Source organism: Chanodichthys erythropterus, chromosome 3 (genome assembly GCF_024489055.1).
Source record: "Chanodichthys erythropterus isolate Z2021 chromosome 3, ASM2448905v1, whole genome shotgun sequence".
Taxonomy (NCBI): Eukaryota; Metazoa; Chordata; class Actinopteri; order Cypriniformes; family Xenocyprididae; genus Chanodichthys; species Chanodichthys erythropterus.
In genome coordinates this window covers 10,795,295-10,821,413 of record NC_090223.1, presented here as the reverse complement: position 1 = coordinate 10,821,413, position 26,119 = coordinate 10,795,295, and the positions used below count along the sequence as shown (strand labels likewise).

General features: G+C 38.4%; 1 protein-coding gene across 14 annotated transcripts; it reads left to right on the top strand.

Annotated features, from left to right (window-relative positions):
* The first annotated feature begins 194 nt into the window (after positions 1–194).
* LOC137017047 (zinc finger protein 502-like) lies at positions 195–20,775 on the top strand. 14 transcript variants are annotated; one of them, XM_067380955.1, is made up of 13 exons: positions 195–802; positions 2,964–3,007; positions 4,026–4,995; positions 6,415–6,547; positions 6,694–6,856; positions 7,064–7,340; positions 8,200–8,377; positions 8,520–8,596; positions 9,357–9,537; positions 9,824–10,072; positions 10,201–10,372; positions 10,453–10,601; positions 10,745–12,335. In XM_067380955.1, exons 3-13 carry the CDS (start codon positions 4,702–4,704, stop codon positions 10,921–10,923), a joined length of 2,052 nt encoding a protein of 683 aa, XP_067237056.1. In that variant the 5' UTR covers positions 195–802; positions 2,964–3,007; positions 4,026–4,701; the 3' UTR covers positions 10,924–12,335. The 14 variants fall into 14 exon arrangements, 9 of the variants coding, with proteins under 9 accessions (XP_067237056.1, XP_067237062.1, XP_067237057.1 ...); XM_067380956.1 differs by lacking the exon at positions 195–802 and having other exon boundaries at positions 2,552–3,007; XM_067380960.1 differs by lacking the exons at positions 195–802; positions 2,964–3,007 and having other exon boundaries at positions 3,054–4,805; positions 4,917–4,995.
* The last annotated feature ends 5,344 nt before the right edge of the window (positions 20,776–26,119 follow it).

The following is a 26,119-nucleotide window of genomic DNA, read 5'->3' as shown; positions in this document are numbered from 1 at the left end:
GAAACTCCAGTTACTTAAGGTGAAAGGAACATATCCATGTGAAGCCCACAATATTTTTGTAAAACGACATATTCAACATTCAGTAATTTTCAACAATATTATTGATTTGGCTGCACTAACACTATTGGATGAGAACTGAACTGAGCTGGACAGTGACATCATTAGCCTCTTTTCCACCATCGGACCGACTGGTTCTGTGCCGATCCGGACCAGCTGGTACGGTTTCGGTTTCATTTTCCACTGTGGGGCTGAAAATGGCCGCTCATTGGAATGTAAAAGCATCAGTCATTGCCTTGGTAACACAACGGTTTACTTATGATATGATATGTAATTATTATTAATAACCACCGCGTTATAGCCTATGATTATATTTCTTTTAATTTTAAAATCGTGCTGGTAGAATCCGTGAAGTGATGTCGACACAGGATTGGTCACTTCTTGGCTACCAGTTTCTCCATAGGCTAAGCTCTCTATTTGAGCGACGTAAACACATAATGATAAAATTAAAAGAAATATCTAATCATCTAATCATCAATACCAAATCAATATCGTTGAAAATTACTGAATATTGTTGAATATCTCGTTTCACAAAAATATTGTGGGCTTCACATGGATTTGTTCCTTTCGCCGTAAGTAACTGGAGTTCATTTCTAAATAATAATAATAATAATAATTGAAGGCTAGTAAATTGGCGAATCTGCGACTTGGCTGCGCGGGGTGTCCCGTCCGCGCGTGTGTTGGCGCGTCCGATGACGTCACCACTCGCGCCTTCCCTCATTCAGTCAGCGTCGAGTCTTCTGAGGTGAGTTGAGCAGTTGACGGTATTTTGCACATTTACACAACCATCAAACACTCTTTATACAGTTTGTTTAAACGACATTATACAGGCCTGTTTCTGTATTGTTTTATCGAGCACAGCGCTACTTGTGCGTCTTTTCTGACGTTTTAATAAACATTTAGTGCAGCAGCAGCGAGCATGTGAGGAAAATATGTTGAATTCATTCAGACCTGAGCGATTTTCTGTGCTTGTTTGTGTGATTGTTTTAATGTTTGGGTGGAGTACTTTTCCTGAAAGTCGATTCAAAAGCTAAAGTTTGAGATCTGTGAGGGGAATCGTTGGGAATCGATTTCAAGTTTTTCATTTTTTCTTTATTTATCTTTTCATTTATTAATTAATTTATCTTTGGCAAATACATACTTGTTGAAGAGTTGAGTTTTATCATCATTGTCAGTTTCTGTTGTATAAAAAGTTTCGTATAGTCGTAAATGAAAAGAGAATGAATTAACCGGCTATTACCAAATTAAATCAGTTCAATGAAAACAAATTTTTATCTCGGCACTGCATATTAGCGCAGACCCTCCTATAAATGATATTTAGATGTGGTATTAATGCATTCACACTGCAAATATAATCACATAAAGTTATGAACTTAATGTTTTAAATATAAAATCTTAATATAGAATATATATATATATATATATATATATATATATATATATATATATATATATATATATATAATATATATAATGAAATGTTGGGAAAAAATAGAGGGAAACTAAAACTGCAGGTGACTGCAAATCTTAGAGATATCATCCAAGATGTGCATGTCTTTCTTCTTCAGTTGAAAAGAAAGTAAGGTTTTTGAGGGAAACATTCCAGGATTTTTTCCATATAGTGGGCCAAAATGTCAGTTTCAGTGCAGCTTCAAAGGGCTCTACATGATCCCAGATGAGGAATAATTAAAATAAAAATGTAACAACAAATGCTCATCTTGCACTAGCTCTGTGTTGCGCATTACACAATCACATTGGAAAGGTAATGCATGATGTAGGCAGAACTACCATGCTAGGGTACCACGGTCCTCCAACCTTAAAATTGTCCAACGTCGTTGTTTTCTTTTTTTTTTTTTTTGTAAAGGGCGTTTGTCGTAGTCTGCTTGTTTGCTTTGTAAACTTTCCAACTAATCCATTAATATTAATTTCTTGAAAAAGAACACATGGACAAAGCTCAGAGTGAGGGTTTAAACATTTATTTTGAAATCACAATAACAATTAGTATATTTAAAAATAGTAGTGTTTCTTTTGTTGGCATAAGTTCATATGTTGCATTGCCAGATTAACTTTATAAGCAACCCAAACTCAGTATTTGCAGAGATGGATTTTGAGTTGCTTCACAAATGTAAATGATAACTGTTTGTGTGAAGCTGCATTTACTGTGAATGAAGTCACTCTGAGATGCACATAAACTATAAACAAGAAAAGTGCATATTTTAAACGCCCTTATTAAAAGTATTGCTCTTATCAGACCTGTGTTTTATATCACTAGTGCAGTATCCGTTCTCGAAGCATAAGCTCTGCCCGCGTGAGGTGCGTGCTTTCAGCTAACGTTAGTTTATTTTGCTGTTCTGTAGTTTTTTAAAGGTTTATTCATTCTGAATGTGTCGCGTTCATTGCACCATTGTGCAGGCGGATAATTCTGGATTTGAGCTTCATTGCCAAGCAGTTAGAGTTAGATTTAATATAATTTTTAATGTTTATTATTTTCATGCTCAATAAAATTGTAAATTATTTGCTGTTATGCTTTGTTTTTATACATTTAGGTGTTTTTGATAGTAAGATTATAGTAAAAATTATATTACTGTAAATAATTACAGCAGTGATATTAAAGCATAAATTGGTTTAAAATAACTGTATATACCCTTCACATATTTATGTATTTTTAAATTAATTTTTGCAACCAGATATCACTTATTAAACTTAGATTCAATAATACACCTCTTTGCGGAGTTCTGCTTGCACAAGTAAAATAAATAACACTCATTTAATGTTTGAGAGCATAAACATAATGCTGGTATCACACTAACCTGTCGCTCTTTCAATTCTTTGTACAAATCGGGATGTTTGACGGCAAGATGCTTTTGACTCCCTTCGCTTGTGTTATTTTGTAACATCTTTTGCAGACGGGCTTTGTGGTGTCCGTGGGCTTGCCCTGACTGTCAGCAATGTAAGCAAAATAATGCCATATTTGGCTTTGTGCATCTGCTTTCTCAACAATTTGTAGACAGTCTGCAAAAACACCTGTATTTGCAACCATACTTTTTGTTTTGTCACCATAAAAGCTGTTGCACAGTTGAGAGGAATAAACATGCACTCAATGTGAAGCAGCGCGCTGCATGCACACTGCCCCCTGCTGTCGTACATTAGGAAATACAGCTGGCACTCAAAGTACGAGAACTAATAAAATGAAGAACCGGATCGTTTTTAAAAGCAGGATATCGCAATACCTTTCTAGTACCGGTATATCGTGCAACGCTAAGTTATAGTGATAACAGCCAATCACATTACTTTACACAACGCAATTGGCTAGCGACTGCTCCAGGGTGTTTGCATAAAGCTATCTGATTGGCTGACGCCTGCGTTGGCGCTTGAAAAGTTGAGAAATCTAAAACTTCTGCTGCATGCAACGCAAGTGAAGTGACGCGACGGAACCCACAATTCTGTTTGGCAAAGCATGACTCCACCCGTTATTGATACCAAACAGACTTCAAGGAGGCAACTGAGATTTCGCAACTGCCGCTTTATTCCTTATGAAACTGGTTTAACTGTCTGTCACAAATGTTATGCTGTCCACAGCATTAATTAATACAGAAAATAACTTTAAATGAGCACAGAAAAACAGAAATAACCTGCACATATGCAGTACTTGAGTCGCACATACAATGCAGACAGTTAAACCGGGAGCGCGCAGCTCTTAGTGGCCACACCATATTTTTACTCATTGCCTTTATTAGAGAAGAATATGTTCAGCCCCCTCCCTACTAATATTTGGTGTTGATTACTACCAAAGCTTCGAAGCTTAAAAAATGGTATTCGGACCAGCCCTAATTTCTACCTATCTGCCTATATTTTAATGAAGAAGCAGGACAATGTTCTGGTTAGCAATAAAATAAGTTGTGAATTAGCAGTAGTTACAATAGACAGAAATGCTTAAATTCAGTAACTGATATGTTTTATTTTGGCAGATTAGCTCCTCCCATTTAAATGTATCATCAGTGAAGCTCCTCCCACAGCAGTCACATGGTTAGTGAAACTCAAGTTCTCCGTATGTTGGAATATTTTTTCAAAGTGAGAACATGAGTGATCTAGAACCCTGCCGAATGAAACACACTGAAGATACTGAAGAACAAAGAGGTTGGTGTTTATTCTTCATTCATTCATGATGCTGAACAACATTCATGTTAGAAAGATTCAAGAACTTCATCACATTTAGATATGAAAAATCTTAAAGCCCCCTGTAATCAATAATTGTATCCCTTAAAACTAATCTTTGATTATCAAAAGTACATTTTAATGTTTTTTTCATAGCTTTAAAAACTTAATTTTCATCACACAGAGTTTTTAAAGGTCCCATGGCATGAAAAATTCACTTTATGAGTTTTTTAACATTAATATGAGTTCCCCTAGCCTGCATATGGTCCCCCAGTGGCTAGAAAAGGCGATGGGTGTTAACCGAGCCCTGGGTATCCTGCTTCACCTTTGAGAAAATGAAAGCTCAGACGGCCCAATCTGGAATCTTCCCTATATGTCGTCATACGGGGAAAGGTTACCTCCCCTTTCTCTGCTTTGCCCACCCATGAGAATCTGAGGTACTACCGTGCGAGGCGAGCGCAATTTTGTTTTTTTTCCTCGAGGGACATCATGGCTTGCAAACGAGCAAAGCATGGCAGTTGTTCAGTGTTTGGATGTACAAATGAACACCGGAGTCTGTTTTTAGTTCCTTCATCCGAGCCTATAAAGAAACAGTGGGTTAATTTTATTTTCCAAAAAAATTCGCCGACACAACTTCCCAAAGTTTTGTATGTCTGCGCCAAACATTTTACCGACGACTGTTTCCTCAACTTGGGCCAATACAGTGCTGGCCTTGCTGAACGCCTGAAAATAAAGTCTGGATCAGTACCAACTCTCCTTGGCTCAGCTACAAACCTCAGACAAGTAAGTCAACTAACACTATACAATTTTGTTGCTTTACTGTAAATGATTACTTAGCTTGTTATCCTCAGAATGCCGCTAACAGCCCAGTTACTGTTGCTAATGTAAAGGTAGACAGCATCAAGTATGTGTGTGAATACATACATTTTCTTGTGTTGTTTGGATAACCGTTCTGCTGTTAGTCTTATGGAGCACGCAATATCCACATTTCCAGATTGCGGAGCTTGATGTAATTGTAATAAGAAAGATTGTCAAAACTTTTAAGATATATGAAATATAAAATATGTAAACCAATAAATTATGTAATATCATTTAAAGGTGCAATATGTAAGAATTTTGTAGAAAAATATCCAAAAACCACTAGGCCAGTGTTATTTATTTTGTTCACTTGAGTACTTAAAATATCCCAAATGTTTCCAACTATTTGTAAATCGTGAGAAAATTGCAATTTTAATCAAGGCTCCGGGACGTGTGAGGAGTCGCCTGTCAATTGCGCCATGCACGCGTTACCCTCGATTTCTGTTTTATTTTGTAGAAACCATGGAAACACCAAAGACGCTTTAATATTTACATGTTTTAATAGACAAGGGAACAACTGTTTTGATATATTCAAAGACAGAAAACTAATTGTTGTTATATAACTCAATATGTTTTAGTCTTATTGTTTAAATCTAATTTTCTTGATTTACAGAGAGTACCATGCTTTACCACGCCTCAGAGAAAAACACTATTTTGTGAAGTAGCTAACATAGCATAATCAGATGCAGCTTTATTTTTTTGCATGCCGTTTGTCAACACAAGCCATCCAGCATTTAATATGATATTGTAAAATCGATCTATCTTACTGCAGTGTGTAACAGTGTCTCACAGCAGCCGCCGAGCGAATGAACAGAGTAACGTTATAACATCATTTTCAACACACTCAAATGTATCTAATATGATAAACAGAGCTGTGTTACTTCATGCTCATGACCTGAAAAGCGGAAGCGGCGCTGGCAACTGTGTCATAATAAAAGTCCCGCTGCTCGTGAGGCGTTTGTTGCACAATCGCTCCAGCTCCTCGTTCAGCTTCACAACACTCGGTCCTGCTCTGCTTCATACTACAGTAACGTTAATAATCACATCCATCAACATGATTTCTTCCGACTCCAATCCCTATTCTTTTGCACCGTCCGTTGAGGTGGAGACCACGAGATTCCTCAATAAAACTTGTCATCAAGCTACGCCTTTGTTTTGTATAGGCCTCTAGCGGACAGAAATCTTACATGTTGTACCTTTAATCATTTCATAGATAGAATTTTAAGTATTAATGTTATTCTCAGTAAACATATTTATCTTCTATCTTATTACTACTTTCAAATGGAATATATACAAAGTACTAAATACAAAGATTACTAATTTGACCTTATTGTCTCTACACAGGGCAGCACATCAAGTGCTTGCATTCAGCTGCGTCTCTCAAGGGATGTTGCCTGCCAGACAGACCCCCTGGAAACACATACTGTAGGCACACAGCTATCCTTAAATACTCTGTGGCCCCACATTAGAAGTGAAGGTATGTATCTACCACCTTCAGTACATTTATTTTTCATGTAGTTAGTTGGTATTCTGGCATTTCTCTTTGCTTTCATTATGTGTTGTTTCATTAAGCTTTCCTTAGTAAAGTTTTTTTTTTTTTTTTTACAAATGTCTCTTGCAAAGATTTTGGTGTTGGGACATCCAATGTAGACCCTTTGTGCCTGTCATCGACACCTTTAAAGAGACCACCCAAAAGACCTCGTCTAGACCTAGATGAACAGCTGGAGGATGATACATTGGAGGACCGCTCTTTAGTGGAAGCATCGTTAGACTCTACACTTAAGTCGTAAGTTACTGAGTGTGAAGATATATGTGTGGCTCGCATTCTAAGAATTAGTCTTAGTGAGACCATTTTTGTTTATAGCATTACTTTTACGATTGTTTATGTGCATAAATATTATTAAACCAGCTGCAAACAGTTTAAACGGTTTAAATTAAAGTCCAGATGAAAGCTCAATCCATTTAGTTGTCCTTTCTTTGTGGTTTGATATAGAGAAGATTCATCCACTCCCACCCACAACTGCAAAAAGTACATAGTGTACGAGAACTGCATCATGGAGTTGTTTAATGTATGTCCAGTCTGCAAGCGGGCATGTGATGTGCGGACCCAAAGGCTGGGGACATTCCTGTCTGTGAAGCAGTGGTGCCCCCATTGCACATTTAGAAGACACTGGGATAGCCAGCCTATCCTTGGGAGCGTGCCATCTGGAAATCTGCACCTTTCTGCCGCCATGTACCTGAGTGGTGCATCTTTCATACAAATCGAAAAGGTAAATGATCATTTTTGTTTGATTAATTCAAATTCTTGGAATCGAGAAATTGCAATTTTGAATAAAAATTTTAGCAAGCGTTACAATTAGACATGTTGACAATACAGCAATGATAAGCGTATTAGGAGAAAAAAATTATCCGACCTCATGATGGCGCGCCTGATTAACCGCTCTCACTGTTCTTAAGCAGCTGTTCATTCAGAAATCCGTTATTGTGTTTTAAAAATGAGACGCAGGCAGTGGAGCTTTTTTTTTTTTTTTTTCACTTGACAGACGTGTTTTTACAATGCCGTTTCATGGGTGAGACGCTACAAATGACATGAGACAAGTGCAACACCTAAACATGTCCACCATAACATAAAACAATAGGACAAATTGTGCAATGGGATGCAAAAACCTGTAAATCTGTTTGATATTTCATGTTTGCATGCTGAAAGCTGCTGCTGTTTTCTGTTTTTACAAAGCATTTGATGTTAATAACAGCCTATTACTGGTGTTATTTATTGCTGTTTTTTAGCATTTTCTATTTAGCATTTTCTTCTTTTATATTTCTGAGTATATAGGAAGTGTTTAAGATAAGTTTGTACATTTGTTTTCATATTTCAGGCATATTTCTGCACTTTTTTTTAACCAGATTGTTAATAAAGATAATGTTACTCAAATCATATTCTAGTTAAGTTTTTAAGGTGACTAAAAAATTGAAATCGTGAATTGGTCAATCGTTCTGAAAAATGGAGATTTTATTTTTTTGCCGTATCGCCCAGCCCTAGTAAATGATGTTCAACTGTAGTTATTTTGACTGTGAATTACTTACATTTAGATCAAATTAAATGTATTATTTATCCCCCCACACCAACAGGTCTTCAATGCAATGAAACTACAGTTGTTTAGGTATGAAACATTTCGACGCCATGCCAGAGCTTTCATTGAACCAGCAGTTATTCACCACTGGAAAGTCACACAGGATGTGAATCTGCAGCGGCTAAGTCAGGAGGAAAAAGTGATAGTTGGTGGTGACATGAGAGCTGACTTTCCAGGTATTGATACTTCACTGAAATAGTGTAGTTTATACAGGGGATAGATATTGTTTGAAGTTGAAAGGAGTTGCCTAAATAAAATTCTAGACAATACCAAAGTATTGAATATTGATTACTAATGTAACTATTTGAACAAAAACAGGCCACTCTGCAAAATATGGCAGCTATACAATGATGGATCTCCATACTAACACTGTTGTGGACATTCAGTTGGTCCAGGTGAGTTTATTTTGAAAAGGGGTTATTGGTTATAATTTTTAAAAGCAAAGTCTAAAATGAATTTCCTCTTAATATATTATTGTTCAGTGTTAAAGGATTAGTTCACTTTCAAATTAAAATTTCCAGATAATTACTCACCCCCATGTCATCCAAGATGTTCATGTCTTTCTCTCTTCAGTTGAAAAGTAATTAAGGTTTTTGATGAAAACATTCCAGGATTATTCTCCATATTGTGGACTTCAATGGCCTCCAAACGGATGAAGGTCAAAATTACAGTTTACAGCGATCCCAGACGAGAAATAAGGGTCTTATCTAGAGAAACCATCGCTCATTTTATCAAAGTTTGAACTAATTGTTATATACTTGCACAAGCATATTGTATATGACAATTTAGTTCAAACTTTGACCTGTGGAGGGCAGTAATACACTTAGAAGTGTCTACACTGCTGGAATTCAAATAGAGAAGAAGAAGAGAGCTAGTTCAAGATGAAACCTAAAACTTTTTTTTAGAAAATGTGCGATGGTTTCTCTAGATAAGACCCTTATTTCTCGAATGGGGTCACTGTAAACTGTAATTTTGACCTTCAACCATTTGGGCTCCATTAAAGTCCACTATATGGAGAAAAATCCTGGAATGTTTTCATCAAAAACCTAAAATTCTTTTCAACTGAAGAAAGAAGGACATGAACATCTTGGATGAGATGGAGGTGTGTAGATTATCAGGAAATTTTAATTTGAAAGTGAACTAATCCTTTAACAGAGCAATAAGGTTGGTGGTAGCTGCCACATGGAAAAAGAGGGCCTGGCAAGGAGTCTAGCATTACTGGAGTCGCGTGGCGTCAACCTTGATTGCATTGTCACTGATCGTCATCCACAAGTACAGAAGTTCCTCAGGGAGAGAAACATAACCCATTACTACGATGTCTGGCACATGGCAAAAGGTATATTGTCAGTGGCAAAATGGAGCTTATTGACATCCATAGTCCATTATACCATACAAAATCAGTTTTGCTCCAACCTTTTCCATTTTTATTGTTAGTGATATCCTTTTGGTGAGATTTGTTTGAAGCTTGCATAAATATCCCAATTGGTGAAAAGACTTGTCCTTACTTTGAAATTGTGACACTAAGTAAATGGTAACAAATGCTTTGAAATTGATTATGAAATGCTACAATAGAGTATATGAGTATCTTTACTAAGTGCAATGCATTTTGTTTTCATTGCAAGGAATTTCAAAGAAACTGGAATTAATCAGTAAGCAGAAAGACTGCGAGAAACTCAAAAAGTGGATAAAAAGCATCAACAACCACATATACTGGACTGCAGCTGGCTCAAACTCCGAGCCAGAGAGAATTGCTAAGTGGACCGCGATCCTGAACCATGTTCGAGATGTCCATACACATGAGGATCCTCTTTACCCTAAGTGCGAGCATGTGATCCGCAAGACAACTGACAAGAATAAATGGCTCCAAGCTGGTATTCAGTTTTGTTTTTAAATATACAGGCTAACAGTAAACAGACACCGTTATTTAGTCACTTTCAGAAATTGACCAGAGATTATTGTTGTATTATTTTCTAATATGATATTGTCTTATTGTCTGCAGATTCTGTAGTTTTCAACAAGTTGGAGAAGTTGCTGACAAATAAAAGAACGCTGAAGGATGTTGCAAAACTAAGCCCTCCCCACCAAACTTCATCGTTGGAGGCTTTCCGTGCCATCATCCTTCGTTTTGCCCCAAAGAATGTCATCTTTCCCTTTATTGGAATGCTGTGCAGGTAAAAGAAAGTTTGTTTTCTCAACACTTTTAGCCTAAAATATCTGTCAATATTAACATGTTTTGTTTTGTACTTACAAGACTCTACCTGGCTGCTATGCATTATAATGAAAATGCGAACCGGCCACAGGCTGAAACGGAGGACGGTGTACCTCTCTTCAAAATCTCATTTCCAAAGGCTAGGAAGGGAGAGTGCATAGTTAAACCTCAAAAGACACAGCCGACCTTTGGTAAGGGTTCAAATAAATTTAGACAAAACATATTTTGGAATTCAGAAATGTTGTCTTGAACAATCAATTACATACAAAAACACAGTAAAAACCAACCAATTAAAAGGAAAAATAAAAGTTTGTGCTTGTGTTTTATGATACAGGTTATGTTGCTGACATGATGAACCTCATTTTTGAGAAAGTTTTTGTCAACCCTACACCATACACCGATGCGCTATTGGCCATCCCTGTCCCAGAAGACCTATCAGAGCAGTATGAGAAGCCGGACAGGGAGGAGGTCATTGCCAGCTTTGTGTCGAGGTTCAAACGGGGGGCAGTTTGAACCCAACGTATTGGCCTTTATCGTCAGGAAATTCAGAGCAGATGCGCGGGACCACACAACCTGGAATAATGACCCGGATTCTGCATCCCAGGAGGCCCCAGCACCAGCTCACAAATAAACGATAGGAGAGATACCTGTAGCGACTAAACAATTGATACTGATATTCAGTCTTGCAAAGATTTAACATTGGTTTGTGTTATTATCTAAGCAAATGAAGAGTTTGGTTCCAAAACGTAATAACTCCATTTTGATTAATTTGAGTAAAAAGATGTTTTCTTTACCAAGAAAGTGGCAAGTTAAAAACCACTATTGTCTGTTTCAAACTTTCACATAGCATCTTTTGGTTATAAAAACATTAAAAATTCAAATCTACATTTTGATTTTAAAAGGTTTATTTTTTCCCCAACATGCAATAAATCCATGACACATTTTTTTTTCTTCCCAAAATGCAATTAATCCATGTAAAAGTTATTTTTCAAATTGAAAATATACAACAAAGTCGATTCACATATATGACAGCCTCTGAACTTTGCCAATATTTATCTTATATGCAGGCATTTTACTAAAAATACATTGTCGTCGCTCCCAAAATGAATTCAACAGGTTATCTTGTTAATGTTATAAATTATTTGTTGTTACCGATTAAAGAGTATCTGGTGCCACCGCATGGTTAAAATAAACACATTTGTCGAGTACATTGGTATTAAAAACAGCTTTTAAAAACTTCATGATTCAGTTTTGTGGACTGTGACAGAAGTTTGATGCTGTCGTGGAACATTTTTCCTCCTCCCGACTCGAGTGCCTCTTAATCTCCTCACTTAAATTATTACATTTCGATGCCTTGCGTTTCTTCTCCAGTGCAGAAACCACCACGGGTTCATCAATGCCGTCCAAATTATTCATTTTTCTCAATTTGTTGATCACAAAGTAAGGAAAACTAGGAAGCCAACTGTATTTAGAGCGCTGCCATTACTGTTCACAGTGCGTGGCATGGTGAACTGTGATTGGTTGAGCGGATATATCGCGTTCTGCAGAAAAAGGAGACTGGCATTTGTTGCGTTTTGGAAAGAAAGGGAGAAAATATGACAGAATAACACGACGGATATCGCATTTTGCGCAAAATTAATAAATTAATTTTCAATACCGACCAGATACAATACTGATTTTGGCCAAAACTCAATTTTTAAAAAAAAAAATGGTGTTTATCGCGTTTTGGAACCAAACCCTTCATATGTTCCTAAGCTCCTATGGATCGTCTTCAATGCTTGTTTTGTAACGTTTTTCAACTTTTTGTTTTCTTTCTGATGTAAATAAGTCTTGACACTGTCTACACTATTGAATGAAAATTAGACACAAGGTTTGTTGGTGGAATAAACAGTCAAGACTCAGATAAGTCTTTTTCTTACTTTATTTATTTCTGTAACAAAGCACAACTTACTGGTGTATTCCTCTCAAACGTAGAGGACCATAGTCAGCTCTGTATATTTGTCCGGCATTCTGCAGAGAGTAGACAGGATATAATCCAGGATGGTCAACCATACATGTGAGCTGTTCTTCGACCTCCCGTAGTCTTCTAGTAAGCTAATTAGAATTACAAATGATTTGTGTCAATTTAAGGCACAATAAGTAGTCAAATGAAGAGACAAAGTAGTTTCCAATTTAGTGGTAAGAATGCTACCTGAGGTATCTACAAGCAGCAAATATTGTCAGCTTCTGTTGAAATGGTAGCACATTTTCCACAATGGCACCTATCCAAAAAGGTAGATGTAATAATAGCAGAGGTCTGACTAATATAGTGGCGCTGGTTGGTGTCTGTAGCTGTTATACATATTCAAGCTCGTATTTTTAGGTTCAGTAATTTCACTTTAATGGCAAAATTTAAAGGGTTAACCCAAAAATGAAAATTCTGTCATTTATTACTCACCCTTATGTCGTTCCAAACCCGTAAGACCTTCGTTAATCTTTGGAACACAAATGAAGATATTTTTGTTGAAATCCGATGGCTCCGTGAGGCCTACATAGGGAGCAATGACATTTCCTCTCTCAAGATCCATAAAGGTACTAAAAACATATTTAAATCAGTTCATATGAGTACAGTGGTTCAATATTAACATTATAAAGTGACGAGAATATTTTTGGTGCACCAAAAAAACAATAACGACTTATTTAGTGATGGCCGATTTCAAAACACTGCTTCAGAAAGCATCGGAGCAAAAATTAATCAGTGTATCGAATCATGAATCAGATCACGGGTCAAACCCGTCAACTGCTGAAACCACGTGACTTTGGTGCTCCGAACTGCAGATTCGACACACACATTCACAATGCCCCGAAGCTTCCTGAAGCAGTGTTTTGAAATTGGCCATCACTAAATAAGTCGTTATTTCGTTATTTTTTTTCGTTTTTTTTTTTTCGTTATTCTCGTCGCTTTATAATATTAATATTGAACCACTGTACTCACATGAACTGATTTAAATATGTTTTTAGTACATCAATGGATCTTGAGAGAGGAAATGTCATTGCTGGCTATGAAGGCCTCATGGAGCCATCGGATTTCAACAAAAATATCTTAATTTGTGTTCCGAAGATTAATGAAGGTCTTACGGGTGTGAAACGACATGAGGGTGAGAAATAAATGACAGAATTTTCATTTTGAAATATTTTGAAATATTTGAAATAACTGAACATAAACATACAAGCTTGATAAAAATGCTCATTTTAGAAGAAAATTTCTTAAGTCTTCATACATTAATTATATGTATATATATATATATATATATATATATATATATATATATATATATATATATATATATATACACTCACCTAAAGGATTATTAGGAACACCATACTAATACTGTGTTTGACCCCCTTTCGCCTTCAGAACTGCCTTAATTCTACGTGGCATTGATTCAACAAGGTGCTGAAATCATTGTTTAGAAATGTTGGCCCATATTGATAGGATAGCATCTTGCAGTTGGAGATTTGTGGGATGCACATCCAGGGCACGAAGCTCCCGTTCCACCACATCCCAAAGATGCTCTATTGGGTTGAGTTCTGGTGACTGTTGGGGCCATTTTAGTACAGTGAACTCATTGTCATGTTCAAGAAACCAATTTGAAATGATTCGAGCTTTGTGACATGGTGCATTATCCTGCTGGAAGTAGCCATTAGAGGATGGGTACATGGTGGCCATAAAGGGATGGACATGGTCAGAAACAATGCTCAGGTAGGCCGTGGCATTTAAACAATGCCCAATTGGCACTAAGGGGCCTAAAGTCTGCTAAGAAAACATCCCCCACACCATTACACCACCACCACCAGTCTGCACAGTGGTAACAAGGCATGATGGATATATACATTATATATATAAAACAATAGCAAATCAAAGCATCATGAAAAGCCAACAACGTAGGCTAGCATTAGCTACATGATTTGATTCCCTTTTGCTGATTAATTTTAAGCTAACCACTCGGAGACGTCCTGTTGTAGCCACTGAGTTGCAACTTCTTCATCTGGTGCTTCTTTATCTGGATCAGATTCTAGGTCAAACTGAAAAGCTTGAACGACTGCGTGTCTACGAGCCATTGCGTTACATCCACTGTCAACATTAGCACATGGTACCATAGCCGCAAGCTGGTTAAGGCCACACCCACCCTCCACCTTACCCCGCCTCTCTCCTCCTCATTAGCATTTAAAGCTACAGACACAGAAATGGCATGTCCTGAGGAAAGCTTATTGTCGGACTGGCTTGTAGTGGCTGAAATTCTGCACCAAGGCTGAATTTTGGGAAAGAGACAGTATTAGGGACCACTATGGCCTATATAAAAGCATCCAAAAACCAGCATGTCATGGGACCTTTAACAGCTGTGAAGTAAAATAAATTAACTATGAAATGGGTGCAAACATATTTTGGCTTTCAACAAATGGTCAGTAAAGGGAGGTTTGAGAATTTCATATTGATTGTCAACATCAGGTCAAATTATATTGTTTTTAATTCATTCATCAAAAACTTTTTAAATCCTGTGACATTCCGCGTTATGTAGTAAATTCCATTTTTATGAATGGATTCCACGATTCTGTCCACATTTTCCCAGTGTTTTCCAATAATCACAATGAGTATGTGTGTGTGAGTACCTCCGCTGTACGGCCGAGTCACTAGTTCGGCTCCTCAACGGAAAAGTGAATGAGAAGCACCTGCTGCTCATCAAATATTCACGCTGCAGCGCAGAGCAGTTGTTGCAATTATCACACATCTTTTTTCTTACACTCGAAGTAGATTGGTCTCCCAAAGCGATCCCCAATTCATTGGTCAGTTCCAATGTATGTCTCTGTTCCCTTCTATATATGGTTTTATACGTAACTGAGATGTTTTCACTTTAACGATGCACTGAAAATTTAATTCTTCTGTCATTTTAGGGCTGATGGAAGTAAAGGAGGAGAGTGAAGAACTGAGTGTTGATCATGTCAAACCTGGAGAAAAATATTTGATGCACTCAATGACTAAAAAGACGTTTTTAAAGAAAAATAAATCTTTCACCTGCACTCAGTGTGGAAAGAGTTTCACAAACAATCGTAGTCTTGAGATTCACATCAGAGTTCACACTGGAGAGAAGCCGTTCACATGTGATCAGTGTGGAAAGAGCTTCACACAAAAAACTAATCATGATCAACATGTGAAAATCCACACCGGAGAGAAGCCACACACATGTGATCAATGTGGGAAGAGCTTCACGCTGTCAGCAAGCCTTAAAGAACACATGAAGAGCCACACCGGAGAGAAGCCACACGCATGTGATCAGTGTGGAAAGAGCTTTAAAAAAAAACATCATCTTGAGGTTCACATTAGAGTTCATACAGGAGAGAAGCCATTCATATGTGATCTGTGCGGGAAGAGCTTCACACAATCATCACAGCTTCAGAACCACATGAGGGTTCATACTGGAGAGAAGCCGTTCACATGTGAACAATGTGGGAAGAGTTTCACCCGATCGGAACATCTTAAAGGACACATGAGGATCCACACCGGAGAGAAGCCATTCACATGTGATCAATGCAGAAAAACATTTATTGTGGCGTCCTCCCTAAAGAAACACCTTAGAGTTCATACAAAGGAGAAGCCACATTCATGTTTTGTATGTGGAAAGAGTTTTTCAGTGCTTCACAATTTACGTACACATCAGAAAATTCATACTGAAGTAAGAGATCATGTGTGCTTTGAGTGTGGGAAGACTTTTTCTTATGTGAGTGTTTTAAAACTGCACCAGAGAATTCACACTGGAGAAAAACCTTATAAGTGTTCACACTGTGACAAGAGATTCATTCATTCGACAGATCTAAAAGCACATGAGAGGATTCACACTGGAGAAAAACCTTACAAGTGTTCATATTGCAACAAGAGATTCAGGCAGTCAACAGATCTGAAAAGACATGAGAGGATCCACACTGGAGAAAAACCTTATAAGTGTTCACACTGTGACAAGAGATTCAATTATTCATCATATTTGAAAACACATGAGAGTTTCCACAGTGAAGAGAAGCCGCACACGTGTGATCAGTGTGAAAAGAGTTTCTCTATTAAAAGTCACCTGAAACGACACATTAAGATCCATGCAGTGGAGAAACCGCATGACCACAGTCTGAAATCACTGTAAGTTGTTCATCTTTATCATCAAAGTCTTTTCTGTGTGAGTCAGTCAGATCTCTCCTCTCCACCTATAGCTGATGGTGGTGTGAAGAGACCCCTGATGTGACTGTAAAGCACTTTGTGTGTTCAGTACATAAATGCCTCATTCATTAATAGTTTCTTTACAGCCACAGTGAGTGACAGATCTCATATCATGTCTGTTGGCATGTAACGTATTTATGCAGAACCACCAGAAAACATCTGGAAGGAAATGACCAAGAGATCCAGTGATCCAGAACCTGCAGATGAAACATCACGATACTGAAGAACAAAGAGGTTGGTGTTTATTCTTCATTCATTCATGCTAAAGAACGTCGATTAAACGTGTTGATATTTGGTAATGTGATATATCACGATATAATGAATATGCACAATATTGTTATCGTGGGTACTTCAGAATACCCTAAATAATCATTTATAACCAATTATTAAAATTTTTATAATGCATTTAAGAATACTTTCCTCATCAACCGTATAAAATGCACAACACCGCTGTATTCTGGGGCGCCAAAAGGGCGCACTCAGATATAAACAAGCCCAAAAAAGAAGCACATGGCGGAACGAGTGAAGGAGACGCACTGAATGAAAGTGCACGTTCACTCTCTGACAGCAGAGGGTGCTGATGGAACAGCAGAAATGCAGCGGTTACCCCGGAAACCCCTCAAACAAAGCAACCATGCTAGTGAACTTTTTAAAATGCTTCAAACAGCCATTTATTTTTTTGTTATCTCAATGTTGTTCATCATAGCACCAAATACTTAATACTTACAAATAACTTATAAATAACATTTTTATATTTTAATTTGGACTACAACAAGCCCCAATGATTATAAATGTTCTGATTATTTGTTATTGTTCAGTAAAACTTTGAGACATACAGCTTCATTAGTTAACATGTTAATTCATTATTACTTAACTGAAAATGAAAATTAATTTGTTAATTATTATTAATTATTCTCTGTTAATTTTTTAGTTACTGTTTAATAACATTACTAAAATCAAAAGAACTTATTTAATGGACCTGATGTAAAACTAACAATGATCAACTGTATTTCTTAACTAATATTAAACTAATATTAACAGAAAATAATACATTGTGTATTGTTCAGATCTACTGAACTGTCTCTTGATAGACTTCTTTTGTGATGGCGTTAACCAACCTCTACAGACCAAGCTTAGACGTGAGGCTCCAACTTCATCATTCAGTTGCTTTTTGGAGTTTACATTATTGACTGTTGGCTATCCAATTACTGTGGGTGTCACGGAGGAATGCGACACCTCATCTACTCATGTAATGGCTGCCGCGCTAGAAGACACTCACAAAATGGCAGCCACAACAACAACACCAAGTCAAGTCACAGCTAATCTCCCAGAGCCAAGTCAAGTCACAGTGGATCTTCATGAGCCGAGTCAGGTCACTGTTGATCTTTCTGAGCCAAGTTTAGTCACAGTGGATCTTCATGAGCCAAGTCAGGTCACCGTTGATCTTCGTGAGCCCAGTCAGGTCACGGTAGATCTCCCAGAGCCTTGCCACATCTCAGCAGACCTCCCAGAGCCTTGCCACGTCTCTGCTGATCATCCAGAGTCACGTCACGTCTTCGCTGATCGTCCAGAGACATGTCATGTCTCCAATGATCGCCCAGAGCTACGTCACTTCTCTGGACCCGTCAGAGAGTGGAGAGGATTGTTGTCCAGTGTGGACGATCCACCACTGACTTCAGCACGAGCAGCTGGCATTCCAAAGCCTCCGCTGGCCGCTACGCACTCAGACCCGCCGGCTTTGCACTCAAGCCTTCCATCCGCTTCACACTCAAGCCTGCTGGTCACTTCGCACTCAGGCCCGCCGGCCACCTCACACTCAGGTCCACAGGTTGCTATGCACTCGGGTCAGCCAGTGTCTACGGACAGGAGGGCCGCTTCCCCAGTGTCTATGGACAAGATGGCCGCTCCGCCAGTGTCCGAGTCATCTCCAGACTCCGTTCCAGTCATCGAGCCAACTCCAGACTTCACTTCAGTCATCGAACCGGCTCCAGACTTCGTTCCAGTCATCGAGCCAGGTCCAGACTCCACTCAACCTGTGGGCTGCCCAATGCTCCTGACCCGCCTTGGTGTCCTAAGGCTCCTGAACTGCCATAGCTGCCCGACGCTCCTGATCCGCCTTGGCATCCCAAGGCTCCCGAACTGCCATGGCAGCCTGACGCTTCTGACCTGCCTTGGCGTCCCAAGGCTCCCGAACTTCCATGGCTGCCCGGCGCTCCTGACCTGCCTTGGCATCCCAAGGCTCCCGAACTGCCATGGTTGGCTGATGCTTCTGACCCACCGTGGCTCTCCGAGGGACCTGACCCTCCGTGGCTGCCCGAGGCACTCGACTCTCTGTGGCTCTCCGAGGCACCTGAGCTGCCGTGGCTGCCCGAGGCTCCCGACCTGCCATTGCGCCTAGAGTCCGTGGACATGCCCTGGAGACCTCCTTACCTGTCTGTACACCAACCCTTATCTGCCAGTAGGTCTCCAGGGCTCCCACCCCCCTCCCCGGTTGTTCCATCCACGGCGGGGATGTACTGACACAATTCCAGTCATTCCCGGACTCCATTTCCCATAATCCTCCCTTGCAATCACCTGCATTCACTCTACCAATCAGCAATCACCCACACCCAGCTGCTGCGCATTACCTGTACTATTTAAGCTGCTCACATCCTCACACTCATTGTGAGGTCTTGTATTACTGCAGTTTTTCATTGTGTTTGCCTGCCTGTTATTGACCCTGTCTGTTTCTCATGTACAATTCTTTGCTGCCCGCCCTTTGGACTCTTTGCTTTGCTTTTGACTTGTTATTGCTATCTGCCTGCCCTGACCCACTGCCTGTGTTGCGATTCTGTCTGCTCTCTGCTGTACCTGTCTGCCGTTGTTTGACCATTGCCTGTCTTACTACGAACACTGTCTAATAAAGCCTGCACATGGATTCCACGTTGTGTGACTACTCGTTAGTTATACTATGACAACACTTGTTTTTGCAACTTATTTCAATATTGTGATAATACCGTATATCGTGATAAAAACTTCAGCAATTAATCGCAACATGAAAATGTCATACAGTCACAGGCCTAATGCTCACCAGATTTACATTGTTTCAGGTCGAAAAAACTTTTTAATGTTTCTTTTAGACCTAATGGGTGTGAACAAGGAAAAATCAGCCTTCTCGTTCTGAAGAAACACCATTTAACTCTGATCAGTGTAGGAAACCATTTCATTGAGCATCAGTCCTGAAGAAACACCTGAAGATTCACACAAAGGAGAAGATTCATACATAATATTGGTGTGTGTTTAAGAGCAGGAAATCCTTTACTGTTAGCAATGTCTGCACAAAGGAGATGTCGGCCAGCTGCTCGAAGATCTCGCCTTTGGAGAAGACTGTTGTTTATATAATCAAAAAAATTTGTGTATCACTACTTAAAAATTAAGATTACCCCGGAATGAATTGCATTGCTAGCCCACCCCAACACTTACACACAATAATAATGATAAATGTACTAGTCCAGTGGTTCCCAACCACATTTCTGGAGGCCCACCAACACTGCACATTTTGCATGTCTCCTGAATCAAACACACCTGATCAAGGTTATCAGCTCATTAGTAGTGACTCTAAAACGGGTGTGTCAGACAAAGGAGACATGCAAAATGTGCAGTGTTGGTGGGCCTCCAGGAATGTGGTTGGGAACCATTGTGCTAGACAAATACAGCTAATGTGAACACATCTTCATTTACAGTCAAGCAATGAATTAATGGATAAACAGAAACCAGCAGAACAAACTTGACCAAAATCACATCCTCACTGTCCTTTGGTCTTTTTCTAGATGCTCTCGCTGGTTCTGGGCTCACTGAAGATAAAGAAATCACAGCATTGCATGATGGATGGTCTCATCCATGGCTCTACACCAGTTCCAGGATCTGCTGTGGCTCTCCATCTCCATGTACAAAAATGCACAAACTTCAAATGCAGTCATTTTAACAGTGTAATGTAATTTGATTTCTGTATTAGAAGTAACAAAATGATCTTACTTCATATTTTTGTTTTCCCTTTTTTTGCACAAATGCCACCATCACCTTGCAGGTCCTGCTCCACCACAAAAGCTCTGCAACAAATTTACAGACATCAAGAATCAGAAAAGGGCTGTAATATCTCTATTTGAAATTACAATTACAATAAACTATAACTTGATTTAAACAGATTTTGTTTTATATTTGCATTCATGTATTGTAAACAGTGTTGACAATCGTGAATTCTACATTAATAACACACATACATCACTCACTCAGATGTCTATTTCATGTAATGTGCTCTCTTTAGATTTTCCTGTCAGAACTGAAAGGTGCCATAGAATTGAAAATTGATTTTACCTCGGCATAGTTAAATAATTAGTGTTCAGTACATGGAAATAAAATACAGTGAGTGTCAAACACCATTGTTCCCTCCTTCTTATGTAAATTTGATTTGTGCAAAAGACCTCTGAAGAACAGGTGAATCTCAACATAACACCGACTGCGACGTAACAATCGGGATCATTAATATGTACGCCCCCAAATTTTGCATATGCCAGCCTATGTTCAAGGCATTACACAAGGGCAGCCAGTATTAACGTCTGGATCTGTTCACAGCTGAATTATCAGACTAGGTAAGCAAGCAAGGACAATAGTGAAAAATGGCAGATGGAGCAATAATAATTGACATGATCCATGATATCATGATATTTTTGTGATATTTGTAAATTGTCTTTCTAAATGTGTGTTAGCATGTTGCTAATGTACTGTTAAATGTGGTTAAAGTTACCATTGTTTCTTACTGTATTCACGGAGACTGGAGCCGTTGTTTTCATTATTAAACACTTGCAGTCTGTATAATTCATAAACACTTCCTCATTCTATATAAATCTGTCCAACAGTGTGTAATGTTAGATGTATCTTCTTTAGCCGCAGCATAGGCTACTATCAAACTCATTCAGAATCAAATGTAAATATAATTTAATTAATTAAAATTAATTCAGTTTTAATTCATAAACTGAAATTATTTCGTTTCAATCTCACCACCATCCGAAAGAGAGCAGCTGAGACAGATACATGGGGTGTAATTTTTGTTGTGTGTGTGTGTGTGTGTGTGATTATATTAATGTTTTGTTGTTGTGAACAGCAGGCATATTTGGCGTGTCTTTGATCATCTCACTTCTCCTCCCTCATGGTGCGTTCACACCAGACGCAAATGATGCGTTAAGCGCGAGTGATTTACATGTTAAAGGTGCTAAAGACTGAGAAACTGACTGTTACTGAGTTTTTGAAATGAGCGCATGCGTAAGAACAACCCCCCTCTTTTCGAGGGAACGCCTCCAAAAACTTGAGTATTGGAACACGAGTGTTTACCACCAGCATTCGCTGTGTCGTGTTAGTGGATTCATTATGTCGGACTCACCGCAGGTAACTCATAATCTGCAGTTGTTACTCCTGTCTCCGGACAAAAACATTGCATGCGGCGCCTGTAGAGTGTGGAAAGTTACTGGAGCGCGCAGCTGCGCGTCTTTAACAAGGAACGTCATGGCAGTGATTGACAAGCCAGAGGGCCGATTGGTTGATGTTTTTAAGGGCCTACCTCGTGCACAGATGATGTATATTAATATTATTCCTTTCAGTGCACCTAATAAATAGTCTTTTATCAGTTAGTAAAGACAGTTTCAAGTAATATTGCAAAAATGTATAAAACAAAACATCCTCTTTAGCACCTTTAAGTCAATGCAAAGATGCGTATAGACATCCGGCGGCGCAAATTGAGCGTTTCGGGCGTTAGACGCGCATAACACGTGATCCGCGCGAATCACGCAAGATGAAAAATCTGAACTTTGGCGAAAATTCGCGCCGCATTAACCAATCAGGAGCTTGCTCTAGTAGTGACGTGACATAGCCAGCTGAGGCAGAAATCTAACAATGGAGGACAAAATCATCGTAACTGTACATCTTCATACTTTTATAGAAACAGGAATAAAAAGGATCTTGCTTGAAAGAAAGTGAGTGAGGAGGTCGGACAATCTGGTAAGTTGTAAAAAACGGTCTTTACCCAATTTGAGCTATATGTATCTATATATATATATATATATATATATATATATATATATATATATATATACACATTGAGACTACAAGCTAGCTAAAGCCAACCAATTGAGCTTATTCGCTGTAGGATTTAGGTTAGGATTTTATTTAGTTTTATTGTGAATTCTTATAGGCGGTTAATTTAAAAAAATGTTCAATAAGACGGGAGATGACGCAACACAGCAGTTGCAATGTGTACTTTATGCTGTGGGTCACTTATGCCTGCAGCAATACATCCACTAAAGGGTGATTTATTTCATTTTTCATTTTGCAGTAAAAAGAAGAATTACCCCAAACCAGCATTTGTGTTTAAGTGTGTATTGTTCGGCCAGAGACTGAGCCCGTCGTTGTGTTAGTGCTAGCCACATCGCAGAGTGGAGGAGTAAGACAACATCCGTCACATTTATTCAGAGGAAGTGTGCAGAAAGAAGTGGAAGAGTCACGGATTCTAAGAACCATTCGGCACAACAGTGTAAAAGCGACTATTGTTTTCTGCAGAACTGTTACAAATGAAATGAAATAATTTTCAAAATAATTGATGCTATTTTTAATGGAACTGAATCAACACTGAACTGACTTCGGCTCATCAATCACACTATTTTCTTTTAGAGCTGCAAAATGTACTCTTCATTATTGAATCATTTTTTCTCTTATCAGATTGATGCGTTGAAACAATGTCAATGTCCTTCCAGCATATTCTCCACTTGGAGATGGAAAGAATACGATCACAATCAAGTAAGTTTTCTTCAAACGTTGGAAAGGCCTGTGGAGAAATTGAGGCACATGGATGAATCTGTTTTTCCTTTCTTGTTCACGTCGATCAAGTCTGAAAGAAACATTAAATCAAGTGAGATTTCAAATGAGACAAAGCAGAAATGAAAAGTGAAGCTCAAAGTCAAGATCACTGATGAGTTCAATAATCATTTTAATCTCATCAAATCCGATCGACAACTGCTGTGTCACGATAATGATCTATTTTAATGTCATGAAGATGATGTGTAATTTATAATTGTGTTATTTCAAAATAAATAAATTGTAAACTTTATTGAGAATTTTTTTTGAGGTGGGGCATAGGAAAATGTATTGAATTCTCTGAATCAAAAATCGAATTGAGAATCAAATTAAATTGAGACCTTGTGAATTGAAATTGAACAACTGAACAATCTGAATCGATACCCAGCCATAATGTTGCCTGGCAAGGCCAGACTGATATATATTCTACAAGATATATCAGTCTTGTCAGTCTGCCATCCGTCGTGATTCGAGTCAACTCCAAAACGTACCGACAAATCAGATTCGTTTATTTCAGTGATGCAAACAGCGTCACTCTAGAGCGGCGAAAGTCCCTTTAATATCAACAAAGACTGCGTACAGGAGACCTGAGAGTTTGTTCTATTCAGCCGTGAATTCAGTTTTAAATGACCAAAAACACTTTAATTATTATAGAAATCGAATTGATTCACTGGCCGACCAGACTCATCCGCTGGTACAGTGGTGAGGCTGGATTTTCCAGGCAAGCCGTACTGTATACCAAGGGTGAAACTAAAATGATCAAAATACTCCTGGTGCAATAAAAATGGACAACAACAAAAAGATGTTAATAACATGAATAAAGTATTTAATCAATCAGTACATGAAGCAAATTCAAGAAATAAGTAAACGTTAAAGTGATTGGGACAGATCTCTCTTTACTGACTTAAGAGCCAAATCTCAAGAGGAATTGGAGAAGTGTCCTGTTTCAAAGTTTCTTGCATTTGATGGAAGAGTAGAAGTGGAAGAGAAACTAGATTCTAGTTCTAATGAAAACGAATGAGTTAAACATTAATATCACATTCATGTCTCTCTTAAAAATGTTATGACCTTCACTTCAGCTCCTGAACTATGATAGTTGATTTTAAAAAATCCTTCTTTTCTTCATGAAAAAGAACTGAGTGATACAAATCCATTAGGAACATTAACATAAACTCCTGAAGATGAACTTTGACAACTTTGGATGATGTTTCTTTGTTGTGTCTCTCACTGCAGGACAGATTTCTATGGAAGAGATGCTTTATCTTGTCACGTTTGCTGTCACTGCTGGATCTGAAGATGATCTAGTTACTGTGATCGTGACCGTAGACTAGATCATTGATCAAACTCTGATGTGTTTCTCTCCAGTGTGAATCCTAGAATGTGTTTCAACATATAGCACCTTGTCGTTTCTGCTGTAATATTACGAATGAATCTTCTCCTTGGTGTGAATCTTCAGGTGTTTCTTCAGGACTGATGCTCAATGTCCACCGCACTGATCACAGTTAAATTGTGTTTCTTCAGAATGAGAAGGCAGATTTGATTTCACTGATCTGCTTCTTCCCAGTGTGAATCTCATGTTAATCTTGTTGGAAATCTCAGAAGCATAGACCAGGAGACTTTGGGATATCTTTAAGCAGAAATTACTCTTTATTGAGAAACACGCTGTGCGTCGCTGTGGTCATCCAAAATGTAACTAAGGCAGTGTACATTGAAGTTTATATACATTTTAGGGGGCAGTGCTTAGTGATAGAGACAAAGCACCAGGGAGACAACAAAGCATGCAAATTAAGTATTCAGGTTTAGGAACCCGCCTCAGACGCTAGAGTGTCACAAATCCTAATCCAATCAGCATACCTATTCAAAGAATGGGAGAGGGGCTCCAAGAGCCATTAACGACAAAAGGTGAGAATCTCAGTAATCTGACTTGTTAGACATACAATAAAGAGAACAGGAACTGGCAGAAACCTCTTGCTGGAAACTTTGCTAAACAGAATCATTAATCTGATGTGGTCATCTTTACCTTAAAATGCTAAATACAATGTACTTCACCTTAGTATTTCATGTGAGGTGATGTCAGTATGTAGGATCAACAGATTTTAAACAGATTGTTATATTTGTAATCACACAATCTTCAACTTTGATTTACATCCGAAACATTTTTTACACTGAGGCCAGGGTACAGATGTTTTGGCTTCTGTTTTTCCTTTCTTGTTTACGTCCATCAGGTCTAAAAGAAACATTAAATCACGTGAGATTTCAAATGAGAGACAAATGTGAAATGAAAAGTGAAGCTCAAAGCTCATGATGAGTTCAATAGTTATTTTAATCCCATCAAATCTGGTCGACAACTGCTGTGTCACGATTATGATGTATTTTAAGGTCATGAAGATGATTTGTGTTTTAAATCACTATTTTGTTCATGAAACTCTAGATGGCGCAGGCTTGACATGTAACCTGTAAGATATCACATCATTTCCAACAAGACTCAAGCTGATGAATTTGGCTGATCAAAGCACTGTTGAATATCAAATATCAAGTGTCCCCGACTAAGCAAGCCAAAGGTGACAGCGACAAGGAACCAAACTC

Bases quoted from the DNA above. Each gene is read 5' to 3' on its own strand.
- LOC137017047 (XM_067380955.1), top strand. From the start codon at position 4,702: ATGGCTTGCAAACGAGCAAAGCATGGCAGTTGTTCAGTGTTTGGATGT. The intron at 7,341-8,199 runs GTAAATGATCAT...CCACACCAACAG, and splicing joins CTTTCATACAAATCGAAAAG to GTCTTCAATGCAATGAAACT. The intron at 8,597-9,356 runs GTGAGTTTATTT...ATCCTTTAACAG, and splicing joins TGGACATTCAGTTGGTCCAG to AGCAATAAGGTTGGTGGTAG.